A 22,773-nucleotide genomic window follows, 5' to 3' on the forward strand; every position below is an offset into this window, starting at 1 on the left:
GAAAGCCTAAACCATCGGCCAAAACGCCCTTTTGAAGCCTTCCAAAATATTAAAGATTAAATACCTCTGAATTTGCAAACTTCTTCAGTTAATAGGAAAAGAAGGATTACTTCCTAACTCTTTTATGAAATCAATATGCACTTATTTCAAAATTTTCCAAAAAAACTTACATAATAACAACCAGTGTATGCTATCTCTCCAGAGATCTATTTAGATATGCAAATTCACTAAAAGGCCATTTATTATAACTATGAAGTAAACACTACATAACAGAGGTGCTGCTATGTCAACAACCATGAAACTTGTCATTACAGGGCAGGCCACAGTAGCTCAGCAGGCAAGAATGCTCGCCTGCCATGCCAGAGGACACGGGTTCAATTCCCGGTGCCTGCCCATGTTAAAAAAAAAGAAAACTTGTCATTACCTCTAGAGAAATATCATGTTTTAAAATAATGGTATAAGTATAGTATATAATATATATAAGATACCAGTTTATATCCATATGTTGGAATTGAAATGATACTGAGAAATAGTGTAGAAAAAATTGAAAACTGGAATAAATTCACATTGGGTGATGATTTATAATTATTCTACATGAATGCTGGAGGAAAGCATCCTATAACACATATTTTTGATACAATAATTTATTAACATTAAAATAAGGTAAAGAAATATATACCGTATTTGATATTGCGCTTATTACAATTTAGCTAGTCCTAGAGGACTTTTTGTGAAATCTGAAGCAAGCAACTATTTTAAGAGTGAGTTGATCAGGACTTTCATATATAATAGTTCATTTGTCCTTTTAAATATCCTTTTGGAAACACCAGGAAAGAGTCTTCTCTAACTAACATCATGCTAATCTGGTCCCATTTATCAAGGCTGGGTGAGCACCGTGTAAAGCTAAATTGCTGCCAAATAAGTTCTGTCTTGCCAGGGAGCTCAGGAAAGGAATGGGCTGCTGGCCACCAGGGCATGCCTCATGGTTACTTAGTATTTGACAAAGAATGATGCAGAAATTAATCCTGGCGGCCCAAGATTTGAATTTATGCCAGTGGTAGTAAAATGTAACAAGTCAAAATGTAATTCTGAAAAGACAGGATTATTCTTTTCTAAGAGATTATAGGCCTTATAGATTTTTATATGAAAAAATTTATTAAACTACTTTGAAGTAATGATTATGATACAATCTTCTTGAATCCCAATAAAAAGATGAAATTGCTATACATATATGATATCAAAGTGTCTATGTGTCTGTGTGTGCATGTGAGACACAGTAAGTCTTGTTTGGCTGAGTGTGCTATAGATAGGGGTCTGTGATTGCCGGTGTGTGAGATACATGTGCAAATATCAATAACAAACATTTACTAAGTAAATAATGGATAAAAGAACTAATCAGAGATGATAAATAGTATTAAATTAACTTATGGTTATGTAGTACTTTTACTTTCAAAGATTTTACATATCTATTAACTATTTTTAAATTTTTTTTCTTTTTGTTTTTTGCATGGGCAGGCACCGAGAATCGAAGCCAGGTCTCCAGCATGGCAGGCGAGAATTCTACCGGCTGAGCCACTGAGGCCCACTCTATTAAGTAATTTTTAAAGCAATTTTATTGAGATAAATTCACATACTGAACAATCCACCTAAAGTGTACAACCAATAATTTCTAATAAATTCACAGAGTTCTGCATGCATCACCACAATCAATTCTAGAATATTTTCACACTCAAGAAAGTTTCCTACAGTTTACAGTCCCATGCTTCATCCTTTGGTCTATTAACTAATGCTTATCCCTACAATAAAGCCATGAGGCCATTAGGAAATATTGTCCTTATAAGATTGTGAATGCACTATTTTTTTTTCACCTAGAATGCTACTTTTTCTCTAATCTTCATTAGATGGTTGTGTTATTATTACAAAAGGTGTTTTCTGCATGTGGAGTGAATAAAAGAGGTTGAGTTGTTCCCCAAATTATAAGATACCAGATTCAGGATTAAGTCATGTATGCATGTGTGTGTGGATGCAAAATAATATATAAATTGACCTTGTCTCTTTCCCATGTACTTTTTCAGATACTCTCCATTCACTTGATATTATTTTTTGAGATTTAGGGATCCTATGGATGATGGTGACTGCCACTTCCACCCACCCAACAGATTCCTTAAATAATGTCCCACACCCCAATTTTTTTTTCACTTATGCTATTCCTTATCAAAATTTTTATAGTGCCCAAATTTTGCTAGGTATTATTGTTTATCTCAACTGAATAAACTAAATTATACCAAGGTACACACTCCTGTAAACTGTTTGATACACTAACTCACTAAGAAAATAGCATGTGTAAAAGGAACTTGAGAGGCAATTGTTTCTTACTGAAAGACAGTGTTAAGAGGAAGGAGAGCTTCAGGCAGTGTGCCAGGTGAGTAAAATCTTCCTGTGATACTCCTGAAATCACACCTCTTGGTACCGCTTCCACCATCTACTCATAAAGCAGCCAAGATACGAGAAGTCTAACAAGGCAATGTGTTTTGCCAGGATGTACTTACAGGTCACCGTGGATGAGCCCATAGATCTGCTGCATGCTCTGATGATAGAAGCCTCTTAAAACGACTATGAGGAGAATGACCACAAGGGCTGGCAGTCCCCAGCTCAGAAGGAAGAACAGCAGATATCGCCTTTCTGTGTGTTCATCGTTCATCACCAGCACATACCAGAAATTCACCGACTAAGGAAGGAAACAGGACATAAAATCACAGCCTCTGGTTAATGCTATAGGATACAAACTCACCTGGCTTAAACATAAAGTTACTGAGAAACAAAGGGCTAAGATCAATTTAATAATTATAGTATTCATTGAATTTTTTTTAGTTCATTCATTCATTCATCCATTCATTCATTCCTTCATACATTCAAGAAAGTCGGGATGCCCCCAAAGTTTGAAAGCATAAAGTAATACTTAGTTTATTTTACTTAATTTTCTTTTACTTAATCTTGGTCACAATCTGTGATTGTTTTGGTAAATGTATTTTTGAGGAAAATTATACTAATATTCAAACCTATTTCCCATGTGGACAACTTCAAGATAATAATGAAGTAAACAGCCTAGTTTCTAGACTTTTTGGACAAGCTTTACTTGTTGAGAACCTATCATATGCCAAACAGTGTTCTAGAAAATAGGGACATTAAGTGCGACAACAGCTCCAATCTAATTCCCTAAAGAGATCTAGCCAAGTAAACAGAAAATGATCAAACTAAGAAAAGTACTATGATGGAGTAGGTTTTGTGATCCAGTCTTCTTTCAAGTTGATACTATCTCCTTTTTGTTCATTCGCCTGACACACATTCATGGAGTACTTACTAAAATTTCAGCGGCCAGTCTAGGTGTCAGAGATACAGTAGCGCAACAGATGAGGGCGGTATCTACTCTCTTGATTCTAAACTAGTAGGAAACTAATAATTAAAGAAAAATTAATTAATTAATTAATCTATATCATATACCTATGTTATCTTATAAAAAATTTAAAAAGGACAAGTGTACAGAGAGTGAGGAACTGAAGCAGTGTTATGGTTAACTTGAAATCCTATATCTATCTTGTTTCTCAGCTACATTTAGACCTTTCTAATGAGGAAAACTTCTGTTTATCATTCAGGACAGGAGTAACACTGATGCCATGCAGCACATATTCCATGCGGTAATACCTATTCACTAGAGCAATCCCTCTTCTCAATTTGGCATGGTGGAAAGACTGTCAGTTCAAATGAATTACAAATGAATTATAATTTATGCTTTTAATATGTATTAACAAGATAACCTTGGGCAAATAACAACCTTACCAGAGTTGCAGTTTCCTCATGTGGAAATGAGGTTGTTGTAAAGAGAAAATGAGACATCACAGGTAAAGTACTGAGCTCAAAGTCACCACTGGAAAATGTTGCCATCTCCCTTAAATCCCTTAATAGCATGTGGGACAGTGTAAAAGCCAAAGGATAACAGCTAGTGTTGATAAAATGGCAAACCTTTCAATGTGAAAAGTAAGCATGCCTAGTGTTTGTGGAAAGGCTTTTAGGCCTTGTTTACTGAAGTTCCTGACATAGATTCTATCTAGACGAAATAAGCCTTGAGGGATTAGTATTGGGCTATCCCTGGGGAAGGATAAAAATGTTTGACTATTTGGAGATTTTTATGCCTGGATTTTATTTCCTGTTGGTAGTCCTTATCTCCAAGTACATCTGCTTATAGTTATAATTATGAAGCATGTTCTGAGTTGTTGTTTATATCAGTTTATTCCACCTCCTTTTAAAACATTTTTTGGTTCAAAAAGCCTCCCTCCCCCTTCTATAATTACTACAGTTCACAGACCTAAACAGCTGGGATTGCATCAAGTGTCTGGTGCTGAAGTGATCAGTACTCCTGTCCACACTGGACAAAAGTGGTGGGTTCTCTGGCTTATGTGTTCAAATGACCAATTGCTGAGACACTAGGCTTTCAGAGAGAAAGGGTTTATTGCTCAGCATGAATGGGAGATCAGATGCCTATCGGCCTAATAATCTGTCTCCGATGGGTTATATGCTTAGTCACGGAACCTAAGGAAGAAAATGATGGCATTCATATGATGGCATGATCTTTAGTATTATAATGAGGTCTAGGTCACTTATATAAAGTCTAAGCTACTGCACATGTCAGGAGGGCCCATTTTGGTTAGATCCAGCTTCGGTTATCAAGATAACTCTGGAATTGGGGGTAGGGATGGGGTTAGTTCTGGGCTGACCCAAGGCCCTCCATTAAAAACATTAGGCGCTGTCTTTAGTGTTCATAAGACTCTAAAGTTGAAAAAATGAATAGAAGGGGTACAAGTGAATTCCAAGGTTTTTACACTTACAAGGGCACAAGATAAAGGCTATACAATCACTATCAGAGCTCAAGGCAGCTGGATTACAGTTCAGAGATTTCAGGCATTCCCCTCTGTCTATTCTAATATACCAGAAAGTTAAAAAGGAATATCTATATAATGATTCAGTAATCATAATCATCCCCTGAATCCTAACTTCTCAGTTACACTGTTAGAGGATGAAAATTCACACAAAGTAAGAACCATTGATTAACACAGTTCCAAAATAAAATGACTAATTATTTATTTTAGATACATGTTTGTGTACATATGTATCACATGGTAACTCAGCGGTGCAGTACGTAGAAGAATCAGAACAGAGAGTACAGATTGATAAATGACTTCTAAATTGATTCATCATGATAAAGATCAGGACATTTCCAAAATGTCTGCTTTTACACAGATGGACATTAGTTCCAATTGGTCAGAATCACTGAACCTTTCATCAACTGTCTGACCTTTACCATAGGCACAGATAAGAGTGAGACATGTGAAATTGGTTTGTTAGATTTATAGGCTAATGATTCTGCTCCAAACAGCTCAAGGCACAGTGTTGCTGAATTCTTAAATACTCAGTTAAGAAAAACAAACTCCAAAAGTCATAGGCATTTGTCCATATATTTTTAAAAAATCCTTTTCTTCTTAAAAGAAACCAGTCACCGAGGAACACTCTAAGGACGTTATTTCCTTAAAATGTATACTTAAGTATTTTAATATAGTATGGTCAGCACATTTTGGGATATATACCTGGCTCATGAGATCCCTTCTCTTAACACTGTCCCCACATGGCATACAGGGTGGGCTCAGTAGCACCAAGTGTTCTCATGATCTTGCTCCTTGTGGCCACAGCTAATTTGATCAGGGGGAGAAACCTGCTTCAGGCTGGGACAATCATCTATCTCTGAATTCCTTGAAGTTCAGTGGTAATCAATCTGAGTTTGTTAATGGCAAAGAGAGGACATATAAATGCTAGTGGTAGGACAGCCTCAGGCACACTGAAGAGAGAAAGTGTAGAGAATAGGAATGGACAGACACGGCTTTCCATTCTTGCTCACAGTCCCTTGTAAGATCCAACTGCATACAGCTGTTCTTGGATTCAATGAGTGGGCCATATACTTATAATAGATTCCTTTTATTGTCTGTATGTTTGCTTAAACTAGCTCAAAAAAATTTCTCTTACTTGCAACCAAAAAACCTTACTGAAGCACTGCTACACTGAAGCAATGGGTTTAAAACTTCCAATTACTGCCATGCTCTAAGCAAACAGAAAATGGTACAACATTTGATTATATTCTTTTCCCTGAAATCAAGGCTCTTTCTTTGTAACCTACAAACAACAGTAATAAGACCATTATGTTTGCACAACAATTTTATGTTGACACATATGCATCATATATGATCTGTCTGTTTGTGTGTTTACCCAATGTTGGAACTAATACAAGTACGAGAACTCAGTACATGCAATAACCAAACACGCTTCTTCTGACTGAGCATGGCTTATCATTCATTCAGTCTGTCTTACATTTTTTTGCTAAAGACTAGGTATGAACTGGAAAATTTAATACCAAGATCCCTATTTATATTTCTCAACTTTAAAAATGTTAGGGCCATTTTATAAACTATTACAAGATCAGCCATCATTGCTAAGTAGTCACATTATATTTTTAGCCAAATTGTCATTATACCAAAATTTAAACAACTATATTAATCCACGTTGACTGTTTCTACAATTTAGATGTACTTAGAATATAAACGTTTCCTAGAACGAGGTTCTTCAAACTGATTCGCTGTTCTGAAGGTAAATCTAAAAGGATTCAAAAATACTTTCAGCATTAGAAACCCTCAAATTAACCACTGAAAGGGACAAGTGAATATAATGGTTTGCTGTAAAGTTACTACCTAGTCAAATTTTAAAAATCAACTCTAACCATTGGCATATTTGAACAACCACCTGCTATTTTGTATTGAAGAATGTTTAAGAATTAGTGAAGATGATATATTTGAATTTGCACATTTATCACAATTACCAGCATTTCAAGATTGCCTGGGTGTCTATAACTGAAGTAATTAAAATCCCATTTCAAAAATGGGAAGAAAACTACTTACTGATATTATTTAAAACTTCCTGGCATCAACAAAATCTACAGAAATATAGGAAAGGAAGGTTTACAAAGCCACATATACACACACACACTCAAAATAAATTGCCAGGTGAATAATGAATAAATGTTTATAATAAAGTGAAGAGTGAAGAGTATAAATAATGATTTTTTTTAATTATACAATTTGAAAAGACATGATGATTACCAATTTGACTGGAGTTTTTGACATGGCTGTGCATTGATGAACTGTATGTTTGGGTTCCTTCTCTGGTATAAGGAGAAGTTAAACTATGCTACTAATTTCTTGACTAACATCTTGAGATTCAGTTATCCTAGATATTAACACCCTTAAATAAAAACATTAATGACCTGACAGTATAGGCTACAAATTTTTGAATTGGTACAAACCATACAAGTCATCTGACCGTGCCCTCTTATTTGGAAATGAGGAATCTGAGACAGTGAAGAGAAAAACATAGCTTTATCATCTATTTAGTTACAGATCCTGGAGTAGAACAAAGTGCCTTTTGTGAGGAATGATTACATTTAATGTTGGTTTCCATAGAAATTCACATGAATATTGGAATATTATTTGCATGGCATCTTTTTTTGTTATTTTCCCTCACTCACTTTATATGCTAGCAGAGATGTATTTCTCTGTAAAGTCTAGAGATAACCCTTTCTCTAAATCTATCTTGTTTTCTGCTCAATTATATGAAAACTTATAAAGGTTTATCAGAAGATTAATGGCTGAAATTTAATTGTGGCTGTGGCAGATGAATTTCTATAGACCTCATAGGACCTAGTAAAATGTTTCACATATTCTTATTGAGAAATGGCAATGAATGAAGATGCTCCCAATTTGCTTTGAGTATTTAACATTTTTATTGATTTTAACTTTCAATTTATAATTTGGTCTAGTTTCTGAGTTTATTCATTTTTATATTTTATTGTTTCAGAACGAATTTTAGAATACTTAATAATTTGATTTGATTTGACAGGACTTCTAAAGAAGAGAGACAGGAGCTGACCTTAAATATGCTAAATGAAATAGTTTAGCTGAAGAAGAATAAAACCAATAATCACTGGGTGATAAATGAAAGTTCCACATCACTAAGGCTATATCTCATTCAATCAAGACAACAGCTCTCCTAATTTTACTATGAATTCTTTTTACACATTAGGAAACTGAGAATAGGAAAAGTATCTTTTCTAGAATTAGTATTTCAAGATGTCGGAATTTAAAATGATTCTGATTAAGAAACAAACAAACCAACTAAGAAAGTCATACATAATTCAGGTCAAATATAGGTAGATATAAACAAAAAAGATCTATCTGTAAGCATTTTTAATTACATTCCTACATAGACATGTCAATCTCTGTGTGTGTGTGTGTGTGTCTGTCTGTCTGTCTATCTATCTATCTATCTATCTATCTATCTATCTATCTATCTATTTACGTATCTATCTTTCTTTCTTATTCCTTTGTTAAAGAAGTCGTGGATTAACAGAATAATCATGCATAAAATACAGGATTCCTATATGCCACCCCACTACTTGCACTTCGTACTGGTGTGGAACATTTGTTACAATTAATGACAGCACATTTTGATAATTATATGAATAACTAAATTCCATGGTTTAAATTAGGGTCCACTATGTAGTGTACCGCCATGAATGTTTTTTTAAATTTTTATTTTGTTACCATATATTATATAATCTAGCATTTCACCTTTTAATCATATTCAGATACATATTTTAGAATTGTTAATTGCATTCCCAATATTGTGCTACCATTGCCACCATCCATTACCAAAACATCTCCAGCTTTCCAAATAGGAACCATGTACATTTTCATGGCTTTACAGTCGCATTCCCTATCCCCTCCCACCCCGCCACGGTCCCCCAGTAACCTATACTGTAGAGTCTGACTCTGAGTTTGCATATTCTAATAGTTTCAAATCAGAAAGATAATATAATAATTGTCCCTTTGCTCTGGTTTAGTTCACCCAACATGATGTCTTCAAGGTACATCCAACTTGTTGTACATATCTGGACTTCATTCCTTTTTATGGCTGAATAACATTCCATTGTGTTTATATTCCACATTTTATTTATCCATTCATCAGCTGATGGACACTTGGGTTTCTTCCTTCTTTTGGAAATTGAGAATAATGTTGCTGTGAACACTGATGGGCAACTACCCGTTTGAGTACCAACTTTCAATTCTTTTGGGAATATACTTATTAGAGGGATTGCCAGGTTATATGGTAATTCTATGCTTAGCTTTCTGAGGAACTGTCAAACTGTCTTCCATAATGGCTGCACCATTTTACATTGCCACCAGCAAAAAATGAGTGTTACTATTTCTTTGCATCCTCTCCAACACTTATTTTGTTTCTTTTTTTTAATAAAAAACACTCTAATGGGCATGAAATGGTATCACATTGTGGTTCTGATTTGTGGTTCTTGATGTTGCACATCTTTTCATGCTTTCTGGCCATTTGTACATCTTCCTTGGAGAGATATGTTTTTTAATTGGGTTGTTTGTCTTTTTGTTGTTACATCAAATGACTTCTTTATACATACTGGATATTAATCCTTTATCAGATATGTGGTTTCTGAATATTTTCTCCCATTGACTAGGTTGTCTTTTTAATTTTTTGATAAAGTCCGTTGAGAAATATTGTACATTATATGTCCCTAAACCTAGATTTATCATTATTTTTTATGCATCTGAATTTTAGCAGCTGTAGGAAGTAAGGAGTAGAATCACATATAATACCAAATGCTCTAGTTTACTAGCTGGCTGAATGCAATATATCAGGAATGGAATGGCATTTTAAAAGGGGAATTGAATAAGTTGCTAGTTTATAGTTCTAAGGCTGTGAAATTGTCCAAATCAAAAGAAGGCTATAGAAACATCCTATCTAAGGTATCCAGGGAAAGATACCTTGGTTCAAGAAGGCCAATGACATTCAGCATTTCTCTCTCAGCTGGAAGGGCACATGGCAAACATGGCTGCGCCTGCTAGCTTTCTCTCCAGGGCTCTTGCTTCCTAAAGCTCCCCAGGGGCATTTTCCTTCTTCATCTCCAAAGGTCTCTGGCTGTTGGACTCTGGTACTCTCGTCATTCTGTCGTGGTTCTGTGGCTCTCTCCTTGTTCTCAAAAGGAACTCTCTGCTTTTTGTTGAGATGTTGTTCTGAAGCTTTCTCCAAAATACTTCTTCTTTTATAGGATTCCAGAATCCTAATCAAGACCCATGAATGGGTGGAAACACATCTCCAACTAATCATGCTTAATACCCACAAGTGATTGAGTCATATTTCCATGGAGATAACCCAATCAAGTTTCCAACCTATAGTACTGGATAGGGATTAGAAAAAAACCATTTTCTCCCACAAGATTGATTAGAATTAAAACATGGCTTTTCTAGGGTACATAAATCCTTTCAAACCAGCACACCATACAAAACAATAATGGCATAAAATTACCCAAATAGTTGCCTTTACCACTACCATCTAGTGTACTTTAATCCCAATTTGGAGATCTTCTTTTGTATTGCTCATAGGGCAGGTCTAGCAGTGATGAACTCTCTCAGATTTTGTTTATCTGAGAATATTTTAATCTTTCCATCATTTTTTTTACAAGCTTAAAACAAGACAAGGTCATTATCTAACAATTCTAAACATCAGAAGTCCAAAAGCAGCTTCACTGAGCTGGTGTTGGCAGAAATGTTCCTTCTGGAGGTTTTAGGTGTTAATCTGTTTCCTTGTCTTTTCCAGCTTCCAGTGGGACCTGCATTAGTTTGGCTTGTGGCCCTTAAGTCGTTCTTCAAGCCTTTCTCCCCCTCTCTCTTATAATGACTCTTGTGATTACATTGGGTTCTTGCGGCTTTCAGAATTCTCTTGTCTTTTTTTTTTTTTTTTAACTTTTTGTATTGTACAGTATAACCTATATACAAAGCAAAGAAATAAAAAAACAATAATTTTCAAAGCACTCTTCAACAAGTAGCTACAGAACAGATCCCAGAGTTTGTCACGGGCTACCATACGATCCCCTCATATTTTTCCTTCTAGCTGCTCCAGAATATAGGAGGCTAGTCTCTCATTGTCTTTTGCATTTGATAGTGTAATTAATATATGATGGGGTGCAATTTTATGTTCATCCTGTTTAATGTTCTCTGAGCTTCTTGGATGTGCATATTCACATCTTTTGCTAAGTTAGGGAAGTTTTCTGTCATTATTTCTTTAACTATTCCTTCTGCCACTTTCTCTCCTTCTGAGACTTCCAAAATGCATCTATTGGTGTGCTTGATGGTGTCCCATAGCTGTCTTAGAATATTTTCACTTTTAATATTTCTTTTTTCTTTCTTCCTCAGCCTAACTCATTGCCAAGTATCTTGTCTTCAAGTTCACTGATTCTTTCTTCTGCCAGCTCTATTCTGCTCCTAAAAACCTCCTGGGCATTTTTCATTTCAGTTATTGTGGGCTTCTGTTTGGTTCCTTTTAAATTTTTCTGATTCTTTATTTACACTCATATTGTTCACTTATTCTTTTCCTGATATCCTTCAATTCTTTCTATGTACCTTCTTTCATCTCCATCAGAATTTTTAAGATTTTTTTTTAACTCTTTGCTTGATATGCCCATATTCTTGTCTTCTTTGTTGGTGTTTTCTGTGTTTTTTTCCTCTTCCATTTGATGGGCCATTATTTCCTATTTCTTTGTATCATGTACTTTTGTTGCACACTGTACATTTTAATATCTTAAAATGTTAATTCTAAAGATATCTGCTTCCTGTTTTGTACCCAGCTGGTGATAAGACAGTGATTTTCTTGAGCTTCAGCTCTCCTATCAGAAAGTTCTTCCCAAGCCAAATGCACTGTTCAGTGTTTTCCATGTCTTTTTGGACCTCTGTCTTATCCTAGGCTTTTGCTTATTAGTTGTTTTGGAGTTCCGCTGTTTATAGGAGTTTAATTGTCCTCCTGTTTCCCAGCAAACAAACCTCCCTTTCTCTGGTATCTGAAGCTGACAGGCCTTTGTCCCATACTGTCTACTGGTACAGATTTTTACACTCCTTTCATTGTCTTATGCCGTTTTTGTCCGGAGGGCAAATTCTTGGAGGATGGTCACCTTAGAGAAGGCTTTCACGAAATGGTCTTTCCAAGTCAAAAGACAGCCAGGAACTAACAAAGAGAACACACACCAGCTTGAAAGTGCCCTGTGGAGGGAGTCAGAAAGGGTGCCAAAATTCCCCCAGTGGTTCCCCAAAGCTGAGCCTTCTTGGCCTACCCAGTAAATGCAGCCCTTTGGCTAACTTTCCCCCACAGCCCTGAGGAAACCCTAGGTCTTTAAATCTTCACCATCTCTGCTCCTGTCTGGGGAGGGTTGAAACAATGGCTGCTGCTGCCTTTGTCCTGGGTGGGGTTGAAACTACGGCTGCCCTCCAAACTGGTGACCCAGCTATCCAAACTCACTGATCACAAGCCATGATCGGTGACTGGCCATGCACACCCCTGTTTTTGGAGAAGAGGATTTCTATGCCTTTTCTGTTAGCAGCAGCTAAGCAGGAACTGGACTCCCTGGCAGCCTGCCATGCGAGTAGGGGATGGGCATCAGTAGCTGCCATGTGGATTGAGCAATTTATAGTTCTTTACTGTAATTTATCAGCCTCGTCTTCCTGCTCTTCCCTGTATGCTATACAGTGTTCTTCTGGCCTCTGGAGTTTCAAACTATTTGAGTCAGTTAATTCCTGCCTGTTTAATAGTTGTTTTTGGAGAGAGGACTGAGTCCTGGAGTTCCCTCTCTGCCATCTTCCCTGGATGTCCTGTGGCTATGTTTACAGATCATTTTCAGTGACTATTATTTTCCAAATGCCCACATAGGAAAATTGATGACATATCTTGTTTAATTATTTTTTTAAATATTTTTATTGACTGTCCTTCAAGAATTTGTCACACATATGCAGTCCATACATGGTGTACAATCATGGCTCACAATATCATCACATAGCTGTGTATTTGTCACCATGACCATTTTAGAATATTTGCATCACGCCAGAAAAAGAAATAAAAAGAAAAAAGAAAAACGCATACATCCTATACCATTTACTCCTCCTTTCATTGACCACTGATATTTTAATCTACCCAATTTATTCTACTCCTTATCCCCCCTATTATTTATCTAGTTTTTATCCATATATTTTTACTCATCTGTCCATACCCTGGATAAAAGGAGCTTCAAACACAATATTTTCACAATCACACATCATATTATAAAAGCTATATTGCTATATAATCATCTTCAAGAATCAAGGCTATTGGAATACTGCTCTACAGCTTCAGGTACTTCCCTCCAGTCACTCCAATACACCATAAACTAAAAAGGGATAACTATATAATGCATAAGAATAATCTCCAGGATAACCTCTTGACTTGAAATCTCTCAGCCACTGAAACTTTGTTTCATCTCATTTCTCTCTTCCCTCTTTTGGACAAGAAGCCTTTCTCAATCCCTTGATGCCAGGTCCTGGTTCATTCTGGGCAGCCTGCTCCTCGTTGCCAGGGAGATTTATACCCCTGCGAGACATATATCATGCAGGGGGGAAGGCAGTGAGTTCATCTGCCTAGTTTAGAGAGTTGTTTAATTGTTTTGATTTTCACAGATCATAATTGTGACTCCATATGCTCCCTAAACACAAATTCCTTAGTTTACTCAAATATTTTCATATAATGCATATTAGCATATTTGTAGAATATAAAGGAGAAATTTCCTTTCTTTTTTTTAAATAAAAGTTTAAAACAGGCTATTTGAGCTCCATATATTTTCACTGTATGTGTCCAGGTTGCTGTTTAATATTTGGAAATTGTTTCACCAGAAACCTTGGCCTGATTTGCAGCATTAACTTTAGTCAGAGATCACAGCTGCTATTAATTTTGCCCATTACCATACATTCTTAGTCACTCATTTCAGATGAAGAGTCTAAGAAATGTTACCACATGTCCTTGGTCCAATTATCCTCCCTCTTTCTTGACATTTATTACATGAAATAAATTGCAAAGCTTTTTCGAGAATTTGAGAATTCAGTATTTCCTGGGTATGTCATTTTTATCTTGGTAATCACCAATCTGTTGTCCTTAATACCTTTGATGTCCTGAAAATCAATCAATGATGAAAGAACAGTGCTAATTTTAGGATTTCCCTTCCTGTTTCTATGCCTGAGCGCTAAGTAGCCTTTCTACCAAGGAATAACACGTGCATTTCCTTCTTAGCCTTATCATATGGAGAAATTAAGGTACAAGATGTGAATGCTCAAGTACAAATTTGAAGATGATTTCTATCCTTTTTCTGCCAACTTAGTAAAAGTTTTCCAAGTAAGCTTTAGTTTCAAAATAAAACATTATATTTTGAATTAAGTTTATCCCTGGGGTGAAATGAACAGATTGCAAGGGCAATCCAAGGTTTGGGTATTTTTCATAACTGAAACAGATTGCTACATAACTGTTTTAACTCGGTGGCAGGAAATGATCATAAAGCTGGGCCAAACGAATACGCAGGCAAATTATGCTTCCATTTACCTATATTCTATACTAGAGTCCCAAATAATTGTGATTTATTTTCCTTCGTGGATTAACCCAAAGTCTGGCAGTTCAACTGGTATCATGTTTTACATAAACATTAATAGTAAAGGCATAATTTCTAAGAATTTATTCTATAGATACTCTATGAGTAAACTGAGCATAAGGACATTGAGAGAAAAAAATTATAACCCAAAAGCAAATGGATTTAAACAGAATTTCATCAATAAGAGACCATTCAAATAAATTATGGAATAATCATATTTAATATATTAGGCAACTATTAGAAAAACACAATATATAAATATGCATACCCAAAATATTTATACACAATATGTATAACTAGATACACACACAAGAATACATATACGGCCTTGTTTATAAATTTATAAATATTTGTATATTCATGGCATATATCTGGAGGTATATACAGGAAGCCATTAACAGTGTTTACCTCTGGGAATTGGGCTGAGGATAGCACAGAGGGTGGAGAGTGTGTGAAACAGGAAGAAAGGGATGCAGTTTCCATTTCTTATTCTCTGCAGTGTTTGATTATATTATTCTATTTCTAAAATGAAAGCAAACGAAAATGGAAAGAGGAAATGAAACTAGAATAACAACTACCATTTAAAAAAAAAAAAAAAAAACAGAAGAAACCAGCATAAGAGAGTAAGGATGTCACAAGATTTTAAATTCTCACGGTCAATCTTTCTTAAAGTAGATATGACCCTGCTGTTTTAAAGAAATGGAAAATGGGTGCAATAATTATACGGAATGATCTTACATGAAGAGGGTGCAGAAACATAATATCCACAGCCAAAGAAGAATTTGTGAGTTGTTGGTTTAAAAAAAAAAAAACCACTACAAAATAAACAAATAACTTGTTCCTATATTCCCATCAAGTGCTGCATGGTTTTCCTCTCGAAGAAAGAGGAAACCTGGAAAAACCCGAGTCAAGGCCCTCAGTTATAGAAGTTCATAGGCAATGTGTGTGCTATAGGAAAGAGGTTAGAGGTTATCTGCCTTGCTAAGACTCTGCTGCTAGGGACGGCCTCAATCAAAAGTCAGTCTTCTCTTTCAACTATAAAAAACTGATTTTCTGTTGTAAAAGGATGTAAATTACATGGAAAAGCAAAGCACTCCAAACGTTTCAAAATACATGAACTTTTAGCCACAAATACTTTCTTAACCAATAATATGAGCAAATATGTATAGAGTGCTCAATCTGTCAGGAACCATTCCAAATTCTTCCCATGAATTAACTCATTTTTATCCTCCCACAATCCTCAAAGAGGAACTGTTATTATAAACCTCATTTTACAGATAAGAAAATCAAGGCTCAGGAGGTTATGTAATTCCTTTCTAATACATTTTTCTTTAGCAATTCTAAAATACAATCTAACTTTGCTATCAGGGCTTAAAAGTATATGATAAAAAAGTAGGGTGGGTAATGGTGGCTCAGTGGCAGACTTCTCGCCTGCCATGCCGGAGACCCAGGTTTGATTCCCAGTGCCTGACCATGTAAAAAGAAAAAAAAAAAGTAATCATTTGCACTTACATAAAGTTATTTAAATGTTTTTATTCTAGGGACTGGAGATATGGTACAGATCAAAATAAACTAATAATTCTGACACACTTAACACAATGATTAAAAGCTAATGTTTAACTTATTATAATTGTTAACTACACATATTGCCAGTCTTTCCTACACTCCTATGAAATATGAAGTGGTATTATTAAGGCATTAATATTCCTTCACGTTTTTCTACTCAATTTGACTAACAGCGTTGTCTAACAGTAGTTTTTTCTTCTACATTGTGCTCTAAAAATGGATTCTAATAAAAAAGATTTCAGTACTTTTCTAGTTTGCTAGCTGCCAGAATGCAATACACCAGAAACGAATGGCTTTTAAAAACGGAAATTTAATAAGTTGCTAGTGTACTGTTCTAAGGCCGAGAAAATGTTCCAATTAAACAAGTCTATAGAAATGTCCAATCACAGGCATCCAGGGAAAGATATTTTGATTCAAGAAGGTTGATGAAGTTCAGGGTTTCTCTCTCAAGTGAAAAGGCACATGGTGAACACGGTCAGAGTTTCTCTCTTGGCTGGAAGGACACATGGTGAACACGGTGTCATCTGCTAGCTTTCTCTCCTGACTTCCTGTTTCATGAAGCTCCCCCAGGAGGTGTTTTCCTTCTTCATCTCCAAAGGTCCCTGGCTGGTGAACTCTGCTTCATGGGGCTACAGCATTCTCTGCTCTCTCCAAATCTCTAAAATGTTTCCTTTTTTATAGGATTTCAGCAAACTAATCAAGACCCACCCAAATGAGTGGAGACACACCTCCTCTAATCCATTTTAACAACCACTCTTGATTGGGTTGCATCTCCAGGGAGATGATCTAATTACAGATTCAAACGTACAGTATTGAATAGGGATTATTTTGCCTTTATGAAATGGGATTTTGATTAAAACGTGACTTTTCTAGGGTCCGTACATCCTTTCAAACCAGCACAAGCAGATAGGTTTAATGCATTTTATTATTCCTATTTTATAAATGGGAAAACATAGGTTGATAAGGCAACAACTTCAGACCACAAAGCAACTCATTGAAAGTAATGTACCTAGAATTCAGAAGTTACTGAACTTTTCTTTGTGGTCACACCACAAACCATGAAAAATGTGTGGTGTGCCATGTGAAACATGTTAGATGTCACTGATACTTTAAACAGGTTTCCTAAACCATTAGCCATTCAAAACTCTAATTAGTTTAAATGTACATCAGCTGCAATTATTTTTCACTAAAGACTGGAAGAAGAGATATAGAATAAACCAATATCCATTAAGTTGGGTGAAATTTTATATGTCATCTTGTCTAAGCCTCTTCCGAAGCAGAGAAACATCTCAAACATGTTTGAAAGTTGGTCATTTCTGTCTGAGTATATTTCAGTGATTGGATGATCTCTACTTTTAGAATACAGCCTCTTTAACTTTGACAGTTTTATTGGCTGTAAAAGTTCTTAAGCTGAGTCAAAATTTGATTCCCTCATTTTTGACACATCTGTTGTAGTTTGGCTACACGAAATTATACAGCCCACCCTTTCTTCCCTGCAGCAGCCTCTCCAGTATTTGTAAACAACCATCACATCTCCGTAAATCCTTTCCAGGTTGGCTATTTCCAACTGTCTCAAAGTTTCCTATAGGAATTTTTCTGACTTCTCATTGGCACATTAATTTTTTCCTGCTGAAATATGATCCATTCATTAAAGTGGTTACAAATGCCCAAGGTAGTCTGAACAGTGTAGATTACAATGAAAGCAGGGCTACCTCTTACACTTATTACTGTAGCCTATGTATGGGTTGTTTCTGTAGTTGCTGTAATTGCTATTTTTAAGCAAATCTGGTCACACATTTGATTCCTACTGAGTTTATGCTAAACTAAAATGTCAAGTCTTTCACATAAATTTCTACCAGATAATGTTTCCTTGACTCTACTTTTCAATCCATCACAGTATAGCTTCTTTTTTTTTTTTTTTTTTTTTTTTATTGATTCTACCAGGAATCTTAGGATGGGCAGCTAGCTCTTTTAGCTATCCTCTCGGCTCTGCATCATCTGGATATCTGATATGTTGGTTTCCTGTGTTTTCATCCAAGTCATTAATCAAAAACTTTGAATAGTTCAGGGACATGGACAAAAACCTTCAGCACATCACTAGGGCAGACAGAGAAAAGCATACATAGGGTACACATAAAAAAAGGTCAGCTTAGATGAGCTCCTAAAGAATTTTGCAGAGAGGAAATCTAGTAAATGCTATCTTAATTTCATTAGATATTTAAGTTTTATGTTATATGGCTTAGATTTATTTTTACTTTTCAAATGCTTGGTAGGGGAGGAAGTTGGAAAACATCATATATTTTCCATAATTAGAGCTGCTCAAGGAGCTGTAAAACAATAATCTCCATGTATAGACTTACAAACAGGGCTTGGAGAGTGTAAATAATGTGCCTAAGGTTACAAAGTGAGTGGTAGAGTCAGAATTCAAACACAGATCCTGGGGGTGCACCAATTGTTCCAACAAGCATAATTAATTCAATAGCTCAGCTCTCTTCTCCTGTAATCCCCAACATTATCATATCATGACTGGGAAAATATTCATTCTTTGAGTCTATCTGATATTTTCTCATAACAATACCACTTGACTTTCTTTTTCCTTTTACCATCATTTCAATATAGCTACATAGCGCAAGTTCCATATCATTCTTTTTTTTTTTTTTTTTTTTTTTTTTTTTTTTTTTAGAAGGAAGGAAGGAAGGAAGAAAGGGAAACATCTCCAAACATTTTCTTGCTTTATTGTATTTTGTTTTTCCGTTTTTGTTACATGGGCTGGGGCCGGGAATCGAACCGAGGTCCTCCGGCATAGCAGGCAAGCACTTTGCCCGCTGAGCCACCGCGGCCCGCCCCATATCATTCTTATATATACAAGTGTGTCAATGCATTTGTCTACATAAAATGGTTTATGTGTGTATTCAGAAGCACATATGAAATCATTTCTATTGTATAAAAGATTTCACAATAGCATCATACGGAAAACATCATTTTCAATTTTATCAGACACCTTTTCATGAGCCATTAGCAATATTAATTACACTAAAGTGGGTTCAGCGCTCACATTAGCCTCTTTATCAAGTCAATCAGCATAGGACAATACAAAGAAAAGCCAGAAGAGTTCACACCTCTCTTCCAATATTTACTGGAGTTCCTCAGAAGACCGCGCTAGGTCTTTTCTGGTTTCACTCTATGCTGTTCCCAGGTGATCTATTTCAAAGCAATGGCTCCTTCTCAACTGTATGCCAACAGTTCTCTAACATATTTTTAGAGCATAAGCCTCCCTTCTGAGCTTCAGCCCTTCGAATCCCATTTCTCTCCAACTTCCCACTGGTGGTCTCACAGGCACTTGACACTCAGCACATCCTCCACAAGCTTGCCATCTTTCCCCTTTCCCAGTGATCGTTATTTCAGTCAACAAAGCCATCATTCACACAGATGACCATGCCAGAAACCTTTTACATTTTCTACAACCAATCTCCATATTCTGTTGTTCTACTGTAAATAAAATCTCAAAAGCTGTCCAGTTCACTTTGCCTCCACTGCCACCTCTCTAGGTCAATCACTACTTTGTACTCTCCCCTGGATAGAGCTAAAAGGCATTTACTTTTCCCGGCACCTTAATCCATCTCATTTTTTTCTATCTCTCATTTACTATAAACTGGGAGATCTTTTTAAAAACCAAATTTGATCATGTCATTCCCGTGTGTGAAATATTTCTATGATTTCCCCTAGAAAAACATACAAATTTCTTACTGTGCCTTATAAAGCTCATACTATAAGCCTAATCTCCTGTCACCACCTTACTCTATTTCTCTCATTTCCTCAAAATCACTAAGCTTTCTAATGTTGTACAGCCTTTCTTGCACTGATCTCTTGGGAATACCGCGATGGATATGTGGGACTACTTCCATTTCAGTATAAAGAATATCAGACACTTGGACCATTCCACCCGGGTTCATAGGAGGTTGAAGAGGTAGGGGAAGGAAGGGAAAAGAGTACCAACCTGAATGAGCATCCAACTGAACTGGCAAAGATACAGGTAATGTGTGATAGCAGCCACAGCCGAGCAGCTCTCATCAGTGAGCTGGGGACTTGCATACGCAGACACCAGAAACACAACCTGTGAAAAACAAATACTTCTGTTATAAATCATGTTAAAATCAATGAAGAATATTAAGATAACAAACTGTTTTCTCATATGAATTTATGATTCAGTGACTGAAAGGCAAATATATTGATTTGTTGCCCAAATTGATTTGACTAAAAATTGCAATGCATAGATTTTTATGACTCTAAGAAACAAGGAATGATATGAAATTATGCTACGTGTTGCTTTGACCTGTCAAGAAGAAATTCTCAATGTAAATTCTGTTCAAATCATTGCTGAACAAAAGCATATGAAATATATTTATTTTAGCTAAGGAGAGAAAGAGAAAATAGTACTGAAACAATATTCAACAGATTAAATATTAGCTTAAGTAAAAGCTAATGGGAGAGGAAAAAAAGACAAGCAAACATTCTGATTTTGCCATCATCTTCATCTTCTTATATATAATAACAAATAACATATTTAACAAAAGAGACATACTAAATTAAAACTTCAAATCCTATGATTACCATAATTCTTGGATTGGATTTTATTTACACTGCCTTCGAGTCTTTATTCAAATGTCACTTCCTCAAAGAGGACCTTGACCACTCTATTTAAAACAGCACCCCCCCTTTCTTCTCTCCTTCCCACACACACAACTTCCTGACCTTATTTTGCCTTTTAAAAATATAGCATTTAAAACCTTATGCTCTGTAATTTGCTTATTTATGATTTTTTTGTTGTTCTTAATACCACCTACTAGAATGTAATCCTGCAAAGTCAGGATTTTGATGGTTTTACACACTGTTGTATCTCAGGCACTTAGTTCAGTGCCTTGGCACACAGTTGGTACTTACTAAATACTTGTTGAACAAATGAATAAGAGAATGAAGTGAAATACTCTTGTGATTTCTATCAACTGGTGTTTTCTCAAAATCATGGCCACTGTGTCAATTCCATAATAAAAAGTGTAGATGGCAAGGAAAAATTTGGAGCAATAATAGTATTGTACTATAATCGCAAAATAAGTAAGCACTCTCTTTCTTAAGGTCAAGGATCGAATCGATTGGACTTATATTTTCCAAGGCTATCACTGTGCCTGGCATACACACGTACTCAATAAATGTTTGCTGAAAGAATGAATGCTTGCTTCCAAAACAAGACAGAAAGGTGTTGCAAGGAGAAAACTGGGTGACTTATGTCTCAAAACCCATGAAATTTTAAAAAGGAAACATGCGTTTAATGTTCAATTTTTTTTAAAATGGATAATGTGCTTGAAAAAAAATCAAAGCTATGGTACAAAACATCTTTTGTTTTCAAATTAATATGCCCTGCCCTAAACCTCTGTTGTCTCAAAGATGAATCACTCATTCTCCTGGAGGATTTCTCCCCAAGAATATTTATAGGATGTTGTGTTGGTTTGAAAGGATGTATGGACCCTAGAAAAGCCATGTTTTAATCTAAATCCCATTTCATAAAGGCAGAATAATCCCTATTCAATACTGTATGTTTGAAACTGTAATCAGATCATCTCCCTGGAGGTATGATTTAATCAAGAGTGGTTGTTAAACTGAATTAGGTGATGACATGTCTCCACCCATTTGGGTGGGTCTTGATAAGTTTCTGGAGTCCTACAAAAGAGGAAATTAAAGATGCTACTCCAGTGATTAGATTGAGCATCACTCATTACAGAAGACATTTCCCTTGGCTGATTACAAATGGAATTAGCTGTGGATGCAGCTGAAGTGGTCATGATTTAATTCTATGAAATGTCCTCATTGCAACAGACACTTGCCCAAGCAGACAAACAGGTACCACCACTTGGCCAAGTTGACACATGAACCTGACCATGACAGATGTTATCACTGTGTTGAATTTGCCAGAATCTTGAATGAGGTACTGCAGGTTCCTAACATCTCTATTTTTCAGGGGAAAACTCATCTTAACCAGCCTTCTTAGTAAATTATGTAAGAACCAGAATGCTAATTTATAAATTTATAATAATATGTATCTCATACCATTCTAAAGTGATTTTTCCTATAGGGAATTATGTACTGAGTGCATCCTATACCAGATGTGGAGGATGGAGGGGGAAATATCCTTTTTTCTTTTTCTAATTTTGGGCTCTGAAGAAAATCACTTACCCTGTGGGTTTATCTCATTGGTAGTAGAAAGCAATAGTAAGTAGTAGAAGGAAGTTGGAATTGATACACTCCAAAGTCCCTTCCTATCTCCAAGATTCTAGGATTATTTTAAAATGAGAAAACATTTCTTATTATCTTTTTGCTTATTTGGAACATTTATAATGTATGCTATCAAAAAGGACGAGTGCCACCATTTAAAGCAGAAACCAGAAATGCACGTCATTATTTTCTAACAATCAGTACAAATGATTTGCCTGAAAAAATAAAGTCAACAAATTCACTTTCCAAAATACACCACAAATACCTTTTAAAACATGCTTAGATTTTCCCTGACTTTAACTTCCAACTAACTTCTTCCTTTT

At 35.8% G+C, this 22,773-nt stretch overlaps 1 protein-coding gene across 1 annotated transcript in view; it reads right to left on the reverse strand.

The window, feature by feature from the left end:
- Positions 1-22,773, reverse strand: part of ADGRV1 (adhesion G protein-coupled receptor V1) — a 637,421-nt gene that overhangs the window by 208,973 nt on the left and 405,675 nt on the right. The window contains exons 84-85 of the mRNA XM_077139161.1: positions 20,181-20,297; positions 2,550-2,728 (exon numbers count right to left, since the gene is read on the reverse strand). Of these exons, the coding sequence (XP_076995276.1) occupies positions 2,550-2,728; positions 20,181-20,297 (296 nt within the window). The remainder of the gene's footprint in view (positions 1-2,549; positions 2,729-20,180; positions 20,298-22,773) is intronic.

The sequence above is a fragment of the Tamandua tetradactyla genome, chromosome 21 (assembly GCF_023851605.1).
Source record: "Tamandua tetradactyla isolate mTamTet1 chromosome 21, mTamTet1.pri, whole genome shotgun sequence".
NCBI classification, from domain to species: Eukaryota; Metazoa; Chordata; class Mammalia; order Pilosa; family Myrmecophagidae; genus Tamandua; species Tamandua tetradactyla.